Source organism: Cenococcum geophilum (assembly GCF_001692895.1).
Source record: "Cenococcum geophilum 1.58 unplaced genomic scaffold K441scaffold_12, whole genome shotgun sequence".
Lineage (NCBI taxonomy): Eukaryota > Fungi > Ascomycota > Dothideomycetes > Gloniales > Gloniaceae > Cenococcum > Cenococcum geophilum.
This window is the reverse complement of record NW_027137570.1, coordinates 2,944,509-2,959,362: the sequence shown is the minus strand read 5'-3', so window position 1 is coordinate 2,959,362 and position 14,854 is coordinate 2,944,509. Positions and strand designations below refer to the sequence as shown.

The following is a 14,854-nucleotide window of genomic DNA, read 5'->3' as shown; positions in this document are numbered from 1 at the left end:
AGTTAGGCTCTACTAAAGAGAGTTTTAGTTAGAATTCTTTAAACACTTATACGATTATAAGGAGTTCTTTATTATAGATCTTATAGTTACACTCTTATAGTATAAGCTTAGATAAGTAAAATACAACTAGGTAAAGAAAACCGTTATTACCTATTTAGAAGAGGATGCCTGCGTTAATATAGTCTAAGGAGTTGGTTTTAAGATAGAGTTATCGCCTTGGTATAAAGTAGGCTAGGATAGGTGCTTTAATAAAGGCATTTTTAAGGTCTTAAAACGCCTTCTTATATTTAGGCGTCTAGGTAAAGCATATATACGTTTTTCTTCCTTTTACAGAAAGGCCCTTTATTTATATTATTACTATAAGTAGTACTACTACGCCTAAGAAGTTATATATAAATTTCTAATAAAAGTTAGTAAAATTAAAAAAGGCTTATACGTCCTTAATGCAGTTAGGGGCTTACTATTTAGTAATTATATATACCTTCTTAGGGTCTATACGGACACCCTTAGTAGTAATAATTAGTTTAAGGTATTTTACTTCTATAACTAAGAATTTATATTTCTTTAAATTAATATAAAATCCTATATTTCTAAGGCGCTATAAAACCTTTTAAACGTGTTTAGTATACTTAAAAGGGTTATTATTATAAATAAGTATATTGTCTAGGTACGCGGAGTAAAAGTCATTAAGGTAGTCCTATAAGGTGTTATTAATATAGCTTTAAAAGGTGCTTAGGCCGTTATATACGCTAAAGAGTATAACGGTATATTTAAATTGGCTAAAGCGCGATATAAATACGGTTTTCCATTTATTACCTTCCCGTATTTAAAAATAATTAAAGGCGGTAATAATATTAAGCTTAGTATAGATTTTAGCTTAGCTAAGCTACTTAAGGGTCTCCCATATAAGTGGTACTAGGTATTAGTTTTTAATTATAATAGCATTAAGTCCTCTATAGTTAACGTAGAATTAAATACCTCCTTTTAGCTTCTTAGTAAGAAGGATAGGGGTAACTACTAGTAATATACTAGGACAAATAAACCCTTTATTAAGGTGCTTGTTAATATACTTTCTTATAACTAGAAGTTTATCTTTTAATATTAGGTAGGGTCTCTTATAAGGTAGCGTTTTTTCTTATTTAATATTAATAGTATAGTTATTAGGTTAATATAGGGGGAGTATATCTACGCCCTTTTATAAGTATATATTAATAAAGTTATAGTACCTCTTAGGGAGGAGCTTACGGAGGTCTTCGTTAGTAAGTCCTTTTTTAAGTTTTATAAACTTCTTAAAGTTTAAAGGTAAAAGTCTATAGAGTTTTATAGAGGCGTTATCTTCTAAAAGGTTAACTATATCTATCCTATTACTATAGAGGACGTAGTTTTATTCTTTATTAAGCTTATATAGTTATAATTAGGAAGCTGCAGTAATAGTCTAGCCTTTCCTATATACTATATAGTAGAAGGCCGCAGCACTTATATAGTAGTAGTTAATTATAGGTAGGGTAATAAGGGGTTCTTAGGTTAATATCCTAGTAAGTAAATAAAGGTGGCTAGGCTATATCCTAGGTAAGTCTCTCTATAGTATTTAGAGTTAAAGGTAACTTTTTTTCCCTAGTTAATAGCGGGGTTGTATTATTTAAGCTAGCTTATTTTAAGGATAATAGGGTAGTTAGTAAGTAGTATAATATAGGCCCAGAGCTCTTCTTAGTGCCCATTTATATCTAAGTAAATTTATACTATATAAGTAATCTTTTATACGGTATAACTACTATTAGCGAGTTATAGGGCGCGGGCTTTAGTAAGGGGTAAGGTAAGTAGGTTATAAGTACATATAAGTTAAGTATCTATAAATTAGTTAGTAGCTCTGCAGTTAATTATAGAACGGCTTTTATATTATTTTATAGCAGTAGTTCCTATTATAGGTAAAACTATCTATTTTTATCCGTTTATCTTTACTAAGTTATTTATTAAGTAGGCTAATATATAGATCCCTCTATTATTAGGGCGTCCTAACCTACGACTTAGGGCTAGAACTTAGCATTTTCTACTTCCATATCTAATTCTACTACTATTACTACGTTTTTATCTTATATAGTAGTGGTATATAGTAACGTATTTAGTGTTTAGGGCATTAGGTTAAGTATTAGGCGGTAGGTACTAAACCTAGCTATTAGGCAGTTTAGGTTATTGCGATAATAGGGTTTTTAATAGTATCTATAGCAGCGTCCTAATTTCCGGAGTAGCTCACGCTCTCTATTTAGGAGTTTTTATAAAAAGGTTAGTATAAAGAGGTTAATATTAGCTCTAGTGGTACTTAAGGTAGTAGGCGTTAGTGGCTTAGTATATATAGGTTTAGTAGGCCTAAAGGGCTTCTATAAAGAGGTCTTTAAGTAAGGGTTAATAGTAGCAATCTAATTTAGTCGTCGTTTAATCTTTTATAGGGCTGCTACTATCTTATAAATATTATTGTAGTTATAGCTAGCGGCTGCGTAACTAAGGCGATAAGTAACTTTTTTAAGGAGATTCTTTTAATCTTTAGTATTATTTTAGGCGAGGGCTTTAGTATATTCCTAGAATTTAATATAAAACTTATTAAATATTTTAGTAGGGCTTATCTTTAGGGTATATAGTTTAGCTTGGTTAGTGGCTAGTAGGTTGTAGTCGCGGTATATTAGGTTAAGATCGTTAAGTACTTCTTAGTAAAACTACTACTTCTAAAGGCTACTAGTCTCCTATTAGGCGAAGAGTTTATTAAATAATATACCCTTTATTTGCCTAATAATATAGCTAATTTTAGTATCTTCTATAAGCAAAAGGTAGGCGCTCTAAGTTAGTTTCTTGCAGATTTATATCTTCTAGTGGCTATATTCCTTACAGTTTCCTTAAAAGACTAGGGGATTAAAGTAGCATATATTAAATCCTATAGTGGCAGTTTAGGTCTAATTATTATAGCTTTTATTATCGCTGCTTTAGTAGGGGTTCCTATTAAGTAAAGCTGCTTAGCGCTAACCCTTTATTAAGCGTTAAGCAGGTAAAGTTACTGGGGGCGTAGAGACTTAGGTAGCGTTATATATAGTAAAAAGGTATTTAACGTTATTACAAATATACTCGTTAAGCTAAAATTATAAGTATTTAATTGTGCCTTCTTTTTTAGTAACTGTAGCAATTAGTATAATCTTATTCTTCTTTAACTATTAAATATCGCGTTTAGATACGCGGAGGTTATCTTTAGTTTCTTAACGTATGTTGTTAGCGAGCGCCTTATAAGCTTATAGGTCTTAGATAATATCGCGATCTTAGGTAATATACATCTCAGTTTATATAAGCTTTAGGTAATAGTTCTATAAAAGGCGGTAGTATTTATTAGGGTCTTATACTACTATTTTTACAAACGTCTCGGCGTCTCGTATTTTGATTTTAATAGGCAGTAGCCCTTCTATTTGCTTATCCGTAGTTATATAGTTAATAAAAGATAAGACATTATTAATGTCTATCTCCTTAAGGGTTAGGGCTAATAAATTAAATTCTCCTAGGATTAATTGGCGTCGTAGGTTAAGTATAGGTATTAGATTATTCTTTAGGTTTAATATAGTAGCTAATAAGGAATATTATCTTATTATTATAGGTTCCTTAGAAGTATAAAGTAAGGTAATTTATAGATACGCTACTTTTAGCAGCGCCTATAGTATTATAAAGACGTAGAATTAGTTATAGGCTAAGCGTTAATAGTAAAAAGGTATAACGTAATGTTATGGAACGGGGGCAGTAGCTATAGAGTGTATGTATTTAAGGAGTCTATAAGACATTACGCGATCAATCGTAAGGGTTAAGGGCGTAAGGAGGTAATATACCTACGCGTAGCTGATATAAGCTATACACAAGGTATACGCGAGAGCATGGGGCTCTCCTATAGAGGCCCCTATAGTGGGGTTCCGTAATAGGCGTCTAAATAGACGAGCTAACCAAAGGCTTTAAAGTAAAGAGTCTTGGCAAAATAAAGTCGTAGTTTTAATCAATTAATAAGGCTCCAAATCATTATAATAAATCTCAAATTTGCTATATTATTGTCTTAATTGTAATTAAATTAAGGCGAGGTGTTTTTACTAGTAAGGTCCTTCTTTTTTTTATTTTTTTTATTTTTTTTATATCTATTGTATTATACTACGTACAATACTGCGTATGCAGCCTTAGGCTATAGCGCTATAGTTCTATATACATAAATCCTTTCTAGGCAGCTTAATATATACTAGTAGCTATGTCCTAGTAGTTTATAACCCCCTAAATTAGGAGTTTATAGTTTCCTAGTAAAATACTAAGATACTACAACTACTAGGGAATAAGAAAATGGTAAGAAAAACTATAAGAAATCCTACCCCCTGTCCCTATCCTTTTGCAATTTATTTCTATCCTTTTACTCTCTAATATCATTTTAAGAGCCTAGTAGGAGTTGCCTCCTTCTAGAATCCTATCTATTTTTATTCTTCCATAGAATCTTCTTTATGTACTAGTTTAGCAGCTTTAAGAGTCTTACAGTCTTTACTATTAGCAAAGTATTTTTCTTTACAATTAATATAAAGAGGGGTGGTATGCTAGTAAGGCTTGCCTATTATTATACAGGTAGAACAGGAATAGTCTTTAGATAAATATACAGCCGCATAGTATCTATAGGCCCTAGTAGAGCACCTATCTCCTATATGGCCAAATTTTTAGCAGCTCGTACACTACATAGTAGGAGAGACTTTAAGGTATTTTACTACCTTAGTAGCTGTACCTACAATTAATATCTCTTTTTGCTTAAGGATTTCTTGTCTTTTTTCTTCGTTTTTTATAGTAAAAACTATAGAGCCGAATCTAGTCTATAGATCGTGTCTTTTTACACTAAATAAGATCCATCTAGGTAGTCCTTATATCCTTATAGGATTAAAGGTCTCAATTTCTTCTTTTAGAAGCTTAGAGCCTCCTTCTTTTAGGAAAGATAGGGTAAGAACCCTATAGGCTATAATTTGAACCTATAGTTCTAGTTTTTATTCTCTTTAAAAAGTAAAGCAATTATACTAGATTTCCTTATATTTAACTAGGAAATCCGCATTATACTCTTCCGTAGTTATAAGAAGAATATTTTATTTTCCTTTAGTTCTAGCTATAGATGCTAAAACAGGTTTTTCTACTTACAGTTTTAATATAAATAGTTAATTAACTTTATTTCGTATAGAGAAGGTATCTAAAGGTTAGTCCTTTTGGTCTATAATAAGGACTAGCTTCCTTTCTTATAGCTACTTTTTCTTACTTCTAGTAGAAGTAGAAGGGGTAGGAGATAGTATTAGTAAGGAGGGCAGGGGGGATAAGGAAGGGAGGTTCTTCTTTAGTCTCTTTATATAGGTTTCCTTAGTAGGAGCTACCTCCTTACGGAGAGCTCTTACTTCTTCGACTAATCCTTATAGGATATTTTTTGCCTTTTCTTTTCCTTTTATAAAGGGATTTTCTCCTACTAAAATACTCCGTGTATAGTCCTCTAGCTATTTAACTTATTCTTTTTCTTCTTTTTTTTCTTCTTCTTCTAGCCCTTTATAGGCCTATATTAGGCTTTCTAGGGCCTTTTATAGGTNTTGTTTAGGAGAAAGGGGAGGAAAAGATATACTAGGTATACTAGCCATAAAAGTTATTAATTTTATTATCTTTTTTACAGGTTTTTGGTTTTCTTTTTTAGTAGAAGACTAAGGATGTCCTCTTTTTTCTCCTGTCCTAAATAGGCTAGGAGAAGGAGAAGGGGTAGAAAAAGTAAATATAGTCGTAGACTTATTATCACTTATTTCTATAGGAGGTTTTTTTTTATGCCTATTAGACTTTAGCATCTTATAGGGGGGTTTCCTAGTTTTTTCTACCCTTATACCCTTTCTCCTTACTAATCCTACTAGAAGATTTCTGGGAAGATTAGGCTAAAAGGGAGTAGAAAGACTAGCCCCTATTGGTATTAGTATTAGTAGTAGTAGTAGTAGTGGTTTTAGTGTTCTTATCTATGCCTCACTTATAAGCTAGAACCACCCCTAGAGAAAATTTTCTGTTAGGATAAGGGGGTAAAATGATAAATAAATCCACCTCTAGCTTGCTAGGCGGTAGGAATTAGGCCTTAAAAGTTGGAAAATCAATTGTTTTTGATGGTAAGATGGGTATGCGTAAGTTTTAGAGTATGGCGCTACCTTTTGGTAAGGTTGCATGTGCGGTAAAGGGGTAAGGTTCTTCTTTACAGAGCGGTATATTGCATTAATTCTATACTTAAGACATTTATTAGTAATTTGGTGTTTATGCATAGACTATATTTATTAGACGCCTTAACAGCGTATAGGATAAGTAATTATACAGTGCAAATTGCTTAATAGTAACTAGAAATACTCAGCGATTGTTTAGAAACTGTTAAAGTACTATAGGAGAAAGTTCTGTTCCTAAATCATTTAGGCCTAAGCCTACTACACGCTATATATTCGGGGATAATCTCTACTTCTCTTTTGCTTTTGAAGATTCGCCATTAATCTCTTTTTTACTACTTTTATTAATGGCGTTTTATAGGGTTAATTTAAGTCCCTTCTATATTCTACTCTTATCTACTAAAGCTATAAGTGTTTTTCTATCTTTCTTCTTAAGCGCCTCTTTAAGCTCTTAGAACCTTATAATATGCTTAATAAACTTACTAAGGTTCTTTTTATAATAAGATTAAAGTTTATAGGATATTAGGTTAGTTACAGGCTCTTTAATAGGCTTTTAGTATAAAACTGCTACTCTATCTATAATGTTACGGACGCTTTAAGTACGATGTTATAACTACTTGGAGAAGAGACGGAAGAAGCCAGTTAGTTAATTTAAGCACGGTTTAGGATAGAGCTAGTAGAACTATATAACGAGGAATAGTAGCTAAGGTTATATAATATGCTACATATTAAACGAGAGAAGCGAGAGGAACTTACGTACCTTATATATAAGACGTATATTACGTATAAGAAGGATTTTATAGGAATACGGTTGTGTATTTAAGGACCCTTAGTCCCTACCTAGATAGTTCCTTCTTTATAGTAATTCTTAAAATATAATTAGAGTTAATCTATTAGGCAACCACTCCACTAGTTATTATTACGTTATTAACTTTAATTTATATTACCTATATACCTAGCCTATTAATAAGCCTATCGTACTTCCTACTATAAAGTTCCGTTATATAATTACTACCTAGTTATAGTATTAAATACAGAAAGTTAAACAGTATGCTACTAAAAGCAGCCACTATAACGCCATTAACGGCGGCAACTATATTGAGATTAGACAACGACACTAGTATAGTAAACACTGACTTATAGCAACCTATAACGGTTAGATAATTATAAAATATAATGTTAAAAAATAGGATTAACGGGATAGGCGTAGCAAAGGTTAAGCTACTATTAATTAAAAGGTACTTAGGAGAAAGATTAAAGCTTAAAGGATTCCTTACGTAGATGTACTTTAAAGTAGCTTAGGAAGGAGCCAAGCTAGTAATACTTATGGATTAAATAGCGTACGCAGGATTATTCCTAATAGGAAGAGCACTTAAATGGTTTAAGCCTTACCTTACGGAAATCTAGGTAAACGGAATAATAACTATAAACTAAGAGGTGCGGTTTATATTCTTAAGCTAAAATGGATTTATAGAATAACTTATACAAATATTTAGAGACCTAAAAGTAGTAACTATAGCGGAAAGAAAACTCTAAGATATTATATAACGAACCTTAGTAATTAAGTATATAATACAGTTCTAGACATTAATAATATAAATTAAGTAGAATAATAGGGCGCTTATAGCATAGTATAAGTAAGGACTTAAGGCTAAAGTTTAGGACGCGATTATCCTAATAGAAGATGCGGAGACCCTATAGGAGTTAATAGATTAAGTAATTAAGATTAATAATTGGATCTACTAAATGGAATAGGCTAAGAGAAGCTAGAATAGAGTTCTATAGTTATATAAGGCGTAGAGCACGTAATAACTAAAGCTAAGTTAAAAACTATAGTATAGCGTAGAGCTAATAGACCTAAGTAGTACTAAAGAAGCCTATAAGAGATAGAGTAAGAAACTGTAAAAACCTAGAGGTTAAGGATTTAGTAATTATAGGACTAAGGAGTAAAGGCTAAACTAGGGATCTTAATAACAGAAGACGTTTAAGCGGACTCTATAGTAAAGTTAATAGTTTAAAAACGGAGCTTATATAAATTATAGAAAATAAGGTTACTTCGCAAGGGATTATAAAGATGGTTGGGGTTACTATATAATAAAGGGAACTAGACTAATAGCAGAAGACATATATATAGAGGGATAATAGTGTACTATAAGGAACAAAAGAGTGTTTAATTAGAAGTTTTACGTTTTATTATAATAACGCATGCCAAATTTATAAGGACGCTAAGTACGGCGTAAGCTATTAGCTATAAGAGCTACATTTAGCGAAATATAAAAGAACTAATAAACCAGTTCGCAGATCGGATATTAAGGACGATAATTTTAATATAGGCGAAATATTTTATAACAATAAGGTAATAAGGGCCGCTTACTAGGAGTAAGTAGACCTTAGAGATATTATATAAGAGGTAGAGGGTAATTCTACTATAGAATAGGGAACATTAGTAGGGATTAAAACCCTACTAGATACGATATCTATTGCTTTATAAGATAAAAGAAAGAGTGTCTTATATAGACTAAGCAAGCAGACAACTGCTAGTGCTACTTTATTACTCGATAAAGGCAAAAGGCCAAGGGCTTAAGATTCTTAAGATAAGATAAAAGATAACTAAGATTTTTAAGACGAGATAAGGCAAGCTTAAGGACCTATAATAAATAAAAACCGATGGAGCAGAGTAGTAGCTTAGTTTAAAGATATACAAATAAGCTTAGGACAGAGCTTCCCATAGGCATAAGACTTTTAAGACAAGATAAGTAAGATTTAAGACTCTTAAGATAAGATAAGAACACTAAGCAAGCCTAGTTAGACTAAGGCTAAAGTAAAGCTTAAGTAAGAAGCAAGCTTAGGATTAAGAATCCTATAGAACTAAGACTTTAAGACATAAATAAGGACTATTAATAAGATTAGAGAATCTGCGGCATAAACAGTAACTAGATTAAAAGACAGATATATAGACTCAAAGGACTTACTAGGGGAGTATAGTGTTCGGCCTAAAAATTAAAAAGTTAATACTAAGATTAAGAAGTAAGAAGACTTTAAGAATCTATCTATAAGACGCAAACTAAAGGAAACCATAGAAGAATTTAGATAAAAAATTATCGCATAGTAAGAATAGAAACTAGATAAGAGATCTAGCATATTAGGACGTATAAGGGACAGAGCACTAGTATAAAAAATCACTAATAGGCCTAGGGTAGGCACACTAAAAGCTAAGTGGCTTACTAAGCTGGAAAATAAAGAGGATCTAGGGATTCCTATTAGGTTTAAGAAATAACACACTAAGGGCTGTTATAACGCAGTAATAAGAAGATACTTCCTTACGGACGAGCTATATATACTCTAGCAGCTATACTAAAAGTGGTATAGGCAAAGGCACAATAATAAGTAGGAAGATTTCTATATATAGTTAAACGAAAAAGTTATCTAAGACTACCTAATTACGGAAAAGGCTATAAATTATATTAAAGGAGCCTTAATTATAACATTAAAAGATCTAAAGAAATAATTAGAGGATTAGAGAAGCGAAAGACGTATCTTAGTACCTATAAATAAAGTTATAACGTTTAGATTAACATAAGAGAGGTTTAAACTTAAGAGCGAAGATAAGCTAAGAGTTAACCTAAAATACTAAGTATATTATACACTGGTATAAATCGCATATATAGATAATACGTATAATATATATAAAGCACTAAAGAATAAGTACTAAAATGTCACGGAGCGCGGGTAATGGCTACAAAGCGTATGTATTCGGGGAGTCTATAAGACGTTGCGCGATCGATCGTAAGGGTTAAGGGCGTAAGGAGGTGATATACCTACGCGTAGCTGACGTAAGCTGTACGCGAGGTGTACGCGAGAGCACGGGGCTCTCCTATAGAGGCCCCTACGGTGGGGTTCCGTAACACTACCCCCCCTCTTATAGAGGCGGAGCTCCGGCGACGCTGTGGTTGCTATATACATATAGAAGGGACATTTAAGGTATAGAGAAGGAAAAGTAAAGGGGGTATCGCTAAGGGCTTAAAACAACGTCATATAATAAGGCTTGGCACCTAAGAATCCAACTAATTAGACAACTTTAACCGCCGGTTAAAGTTCCTGGACATCTCATTAATATTCTGGTCACGTGATCGCATTTTGCTATCATATAATAGCAATCTACGGCAATCTAACGGCAATTTGCCCTTACATAGCAATATACAACGGTTTAACTCTATAAGGGCTCCTATAGAGGATTAGGTATAAAATCTCTACTTAAGCCCGGTTTCTATGGGTTCGCGTAGTAAAAGTCACTAATTAGGTCCTTTACATTTTTAAAGTCTTCCCATAGTTGCCATTCTGGCTAATCTATATCAAATCCTATATAGACAGCTCTATAGTAGAGCCGTCGTCCTCTGCCTTTACCAAAGTATTTAGAGTCGATAATTCGTTTAATGGTCCACTCCTTATAGTTCTTATCTTCGTTCTCATCTCAGATTAGTACTAGCGGGGGTTTAGGCTATGTCTGTCCCGGTAAGAGGTTAGGCTAATAAAGGTATAGTAGCTATAGGTAAAATATAGGCCATATCCCGCGGGTGGCTAGGGCAGGTAGGAGCTCTAGTTCGTATACAGCTCCCCTATTAATAACTTATTTAATCGGATAGGGGCCGAGGTTCTTATAATTAAGTGACTTCATAGGCCTCTGCGTAGAGATATTACGTGCATCTAGCCATACCTAGTCGCCAACACGCATCTCCGGTGGTGGTGTTCTATAGCGGTCGGCGAAGTAAGCTTATTTCACTTAGGCCCAGGCTATCTCTCCTTTACAGTAGTTGAGTAGGTCTTTTATATGGTCTATATATTAATCGGCAAGTAGCACCTTAAGGCGTTTTCTATATGGCAGTTTCTTATTAATAGGCTCTAGTGGCTCTATACCAGATTATAGGTAATATCCTTTATTCGCGAAGAACGGGGTAAGTCCTATAGTGGCTAAGATGTAGTTATTTGCTACAAATTTACCTAGCGGAAGGTAGTCTACCCAGTTGTCCTAACTATAGGCGACTACCTGTCGTAAGTACGCCTTTATACTAGCGTTAGCGTTTTCCGGTTATCCTGTAGTTTTATAGTAAAAGGATATAGACATCTTAACGGAGATACTAAGGCGTTGGCAGATCCGCCTCTATACGTTAGAGTTAAATTATATACCTTAGTTAGATATAATAGAGTCAGGTAACCCATGTAGTCGGTAAACTTTATAGAGGAAGGCATTAGCAACGTCGCTTACGGCTATGCCTTCGGTTAGGACGTAGTGGCATTCTTTTATAAGTTGGTATATTATCATAAGGATATTCTTATAGGTTTGGCCATATCACTTGCAAGGCAGTAGGTCAATAACGAAATCTATGGCAATATCTGCCCATCATTATATAGGTACTGGTAGAGGGTGTAGCAGTCCTTGGTATTTTATATAAAATGCTTTAGCACGTTTACAGCTATAGTAGGCGCTTATAAAGCGTTCAACTAAGTCTATCATTTTGGGCTAGAAGTAGTATCGGCTGAGAAGCTTATAGGTTCCTCCTTTACCTAGGTGGCCGCTTAATCGGAGGTCATAGGCCATTTAGATTAGTTGCTATTATAGGTCTTCTAAGTTGGGGATAAATAGACGGCCTCTATAATAGAGCCTATTCTCTTTTACTTCTAAGGCTGCTATATTAATCTGGCCTAAACTTTAGAGGTTAGTAGGCAGTATACAGGTGCCAGCGATCTTTGCGGTAATTAGTTAATGCAGTAATAGGTTAATAGGGGTGTTATATGCTGCAGTAATAAGTTTATCAATTTTAAAGGGTAACTTTAGTTCTATGGTATAAAGCTAAGGGGCGGTTGGTTCTATCTTAGATAGTATGCCTAGGGCTAAGTCTCGTGCTTTTAGGATTATTTATTATTGGAATTAATTATAAGGGTCATCTTCTAACTAAGGAAGGTCTTACAAACGGCGTGTTAGGTTATTAGGCTTAGTACCTTATACTCCTAGCCTATATACAATTTTAAAGTTAAAACTAGAGAGGAACTCGTTCTAACGTACTTAGCGTTAGTTTAGTTATTTTATAGTTATAAAGTACTTAAGGTTATAATGATCTATAAGGACCTTAGTTGGCTAGTTAGGTTCTGCTAAGAAGAGTTCCGGTTAGAATTTCTTAAACGCTTATATAATTATAAGGAGTTCCTTATTATAGATCTTATAGTTATATTCTTATAATATAAGCTTAGACAAGTAGAATGCGACTGGGTGAAGGAGACCGTCGTCACCTATCTAGGAAAGGACGCCCGCGTTAACGTAGTCTAAGAAGTTAGTCTTAAGATAGAGTTATTGTCCTGGTATAAAGTAAGCTAGGATAAGTGCTTTAGTAAATACATCTTTTAAGTCTTAGAACGCCTTTTTATATTTAGGCGTCTAGATAAAACATAGATATGTTTTTCTTCCTTTTATAGAAAGGCCCTTTATTCGCATCATTGCTATAAGTAGTGCTATAATACTTAAGAAGTTGTATATAAATTTTTAATAGAAGTTAGTAAAACCAAGGAAGGCTTATATGTCCTTAATGCAGGTAGGGGTTTACCATTTAGTAATTATATATACTTTTTCAGGGTCTATACGGACACTCTTAATAGTGACAATTAGTTTAAGGTATTTTACTTCTATAACTAAGAATTCGCACTTCTTTAAATTAATATAAAGTCCTACGTCTCTAAGGCGCTGTAGGACCTTTTAAACATGCTTAGTATGCTTAGAAGGGTCATCGCTATAAATAAGTATATCGTCCAGGTACGCGGAGCAGAAGTCGTTAAGGTAGTCCCGTAAGGCATTATTAATATAGCTTTAGAAGCTGCCTGGGCCGTTATATACGCCAAAAGGCATAACAGTGTATTTAAATTGGCTGAAGCGTAATACAAATGCGGTTTTCCATTTATCACCTTCCCATATTTAGAGGCGGTTAAAGGCGGCGATAATATCGAGTTTAGTATAGATTTTAGCTTAGCTAAGCCGTTTAAGGGTCTCGCGTATAAGCGGTACAGGGTATTAGTTCTTAATTGTAATAGCGTTAAGTCCTCTATAGTTAATATAGAATTAAATACCTCCTCCTAGCTTTTTAGCAAGGAGGATAGGGGCGGCTACTAGGGATATACTGGGACGAATGAACCCTTTGTTAAGGTGCTCGTTAATATACTTTTTAACAACTAAGAGTTTATCTTTTAATATTAGGTAGAGTCTCTTATAGGGCGGCGTTTTTCCTTATTTAATATTAATGGTATAGTTGTTAGGTCAATATAGGGGGAGTATATCTGCGCTCTTTTGTAAGTATACGTTAATAAAGTTATAGTATCTCTTAGGGAGGAGCTTGCGGAGTTCCTTATTAGTAAGTCCTTTTTTAAGCTTTATAAACTTCTTAAAGTCTAAGGGTAAAAGTCCGTAGAGTTTTACGGGGGTATTATTTTCTAGGAGGTTAACTATATCTATCCTATTACTGTAGAGGACGTGGTTCTAATCTTTATTAAGCTTATATAGTTATAATCGGGAGGCTATAGTAACGGTCCAGCCTTTTCTACGTGCTATGCGGTAGAAGGCCGCGGCGCTTACGTGGTGGTAGTTGGTCGTGGGTGGGATAATAAGGGTTTCCTTAGGTTAATGTCCTGGGGAGTAGATAAAGGCGGCTAGGCCGTGCCCTAGGCAAGTCTCTCTATAGTATTTAGAGTTAAAGGTTACTTCTCTCTTTTGCCAGTTAATGGCGGGGTTGTGTTATTTAAGCTAGTTTATTCTAAGGATAATAGGGTAGTTTATAAGTGGTATAATATAGGCCTAGAGCTCCTCCTAGTATCCATTTATATTTAGGTAGAGTTGTGCTATATAGGTAATCTTTTATATAGTATAACTACCGTTAGCGAGTTATAGGGCGCGGGCTTTAGTAAGGGGTAAGGTAGGTAGGTTATAAGTACGCACGAATTAGGTATCTATAAATTTATTAGTAGCTCCGTAGTTAATTATAGAACGGGTTTTATATTATTTCTTGGCGGTAGTTCCCTCTATAGGTAAAACTATTTGCTTCCGTCCTTCTATTCTTATTAAGCTATTTATTAAGCAAGCCAATATATAGATCCCTCTATCGTTAGAGTGTCCTAACCTACAACTTAGGGCTAGGACTTTACGTTTTCCGCTTCCGCGTCTAATTCTACTACCATTACTGCATCTTTGTCTTATACGGTAGCGGCGCGTAGCAATATATTTGGTATCCGGGGTATAAGGTTAGGTATTTAATAGCGGCTACTAAACCTAGCTATTAGGTAGTTTGGGCTATAGCTATAATAGCCTTCTTAACGGCATCTATAGTAACGCCTTAGCTTCTAGAGTAGCTTATACTCTCCGTTTAGTAGCTTCTTCGGGAAGGCTGGTATAGAGAGGTCAATATTAGGACTAGTGGTGTTGCTTAGGGTAGTAGGCGTTAGTAGTTTAGTAGGTCCGGAGGGCTTCTATAAAGAGGTCTTTAGGTAAAGGTTTGTAGTAGTAATCTAGTTTAGCCGTCGTTTAATCTTCCGTAGGGCTACTACCATATCATAAACATCGTTATAGTTGTGGCTGGCGGCTGCGTAACTAAGGCGATAAGTAACTTTTTTAA

General features: G+C 34.1%; 1 protein-coding gene across 1 annotated transcript; it reads right to left on the bottom strand.

Moving 5' to 3' along the window:
* Positions 1-460: 460 nt before the first annotated feature.
* Positions 461-697, bottom strand: K441DRAFT_551032 (uncharacterized protein; the record flags this gene model as incomplete). Its single annotated transcript, XM_067643077.1, is given in 2 exon segments — positions 461-598; positions 617-697. Coding segments are annotated over 2 exon segments (219 nt in total), but the record flags the coding sequence as incomplete, so codon positions are not given.
* Positions 698-14,854: the final 14,157 nt, after the last annotated feature.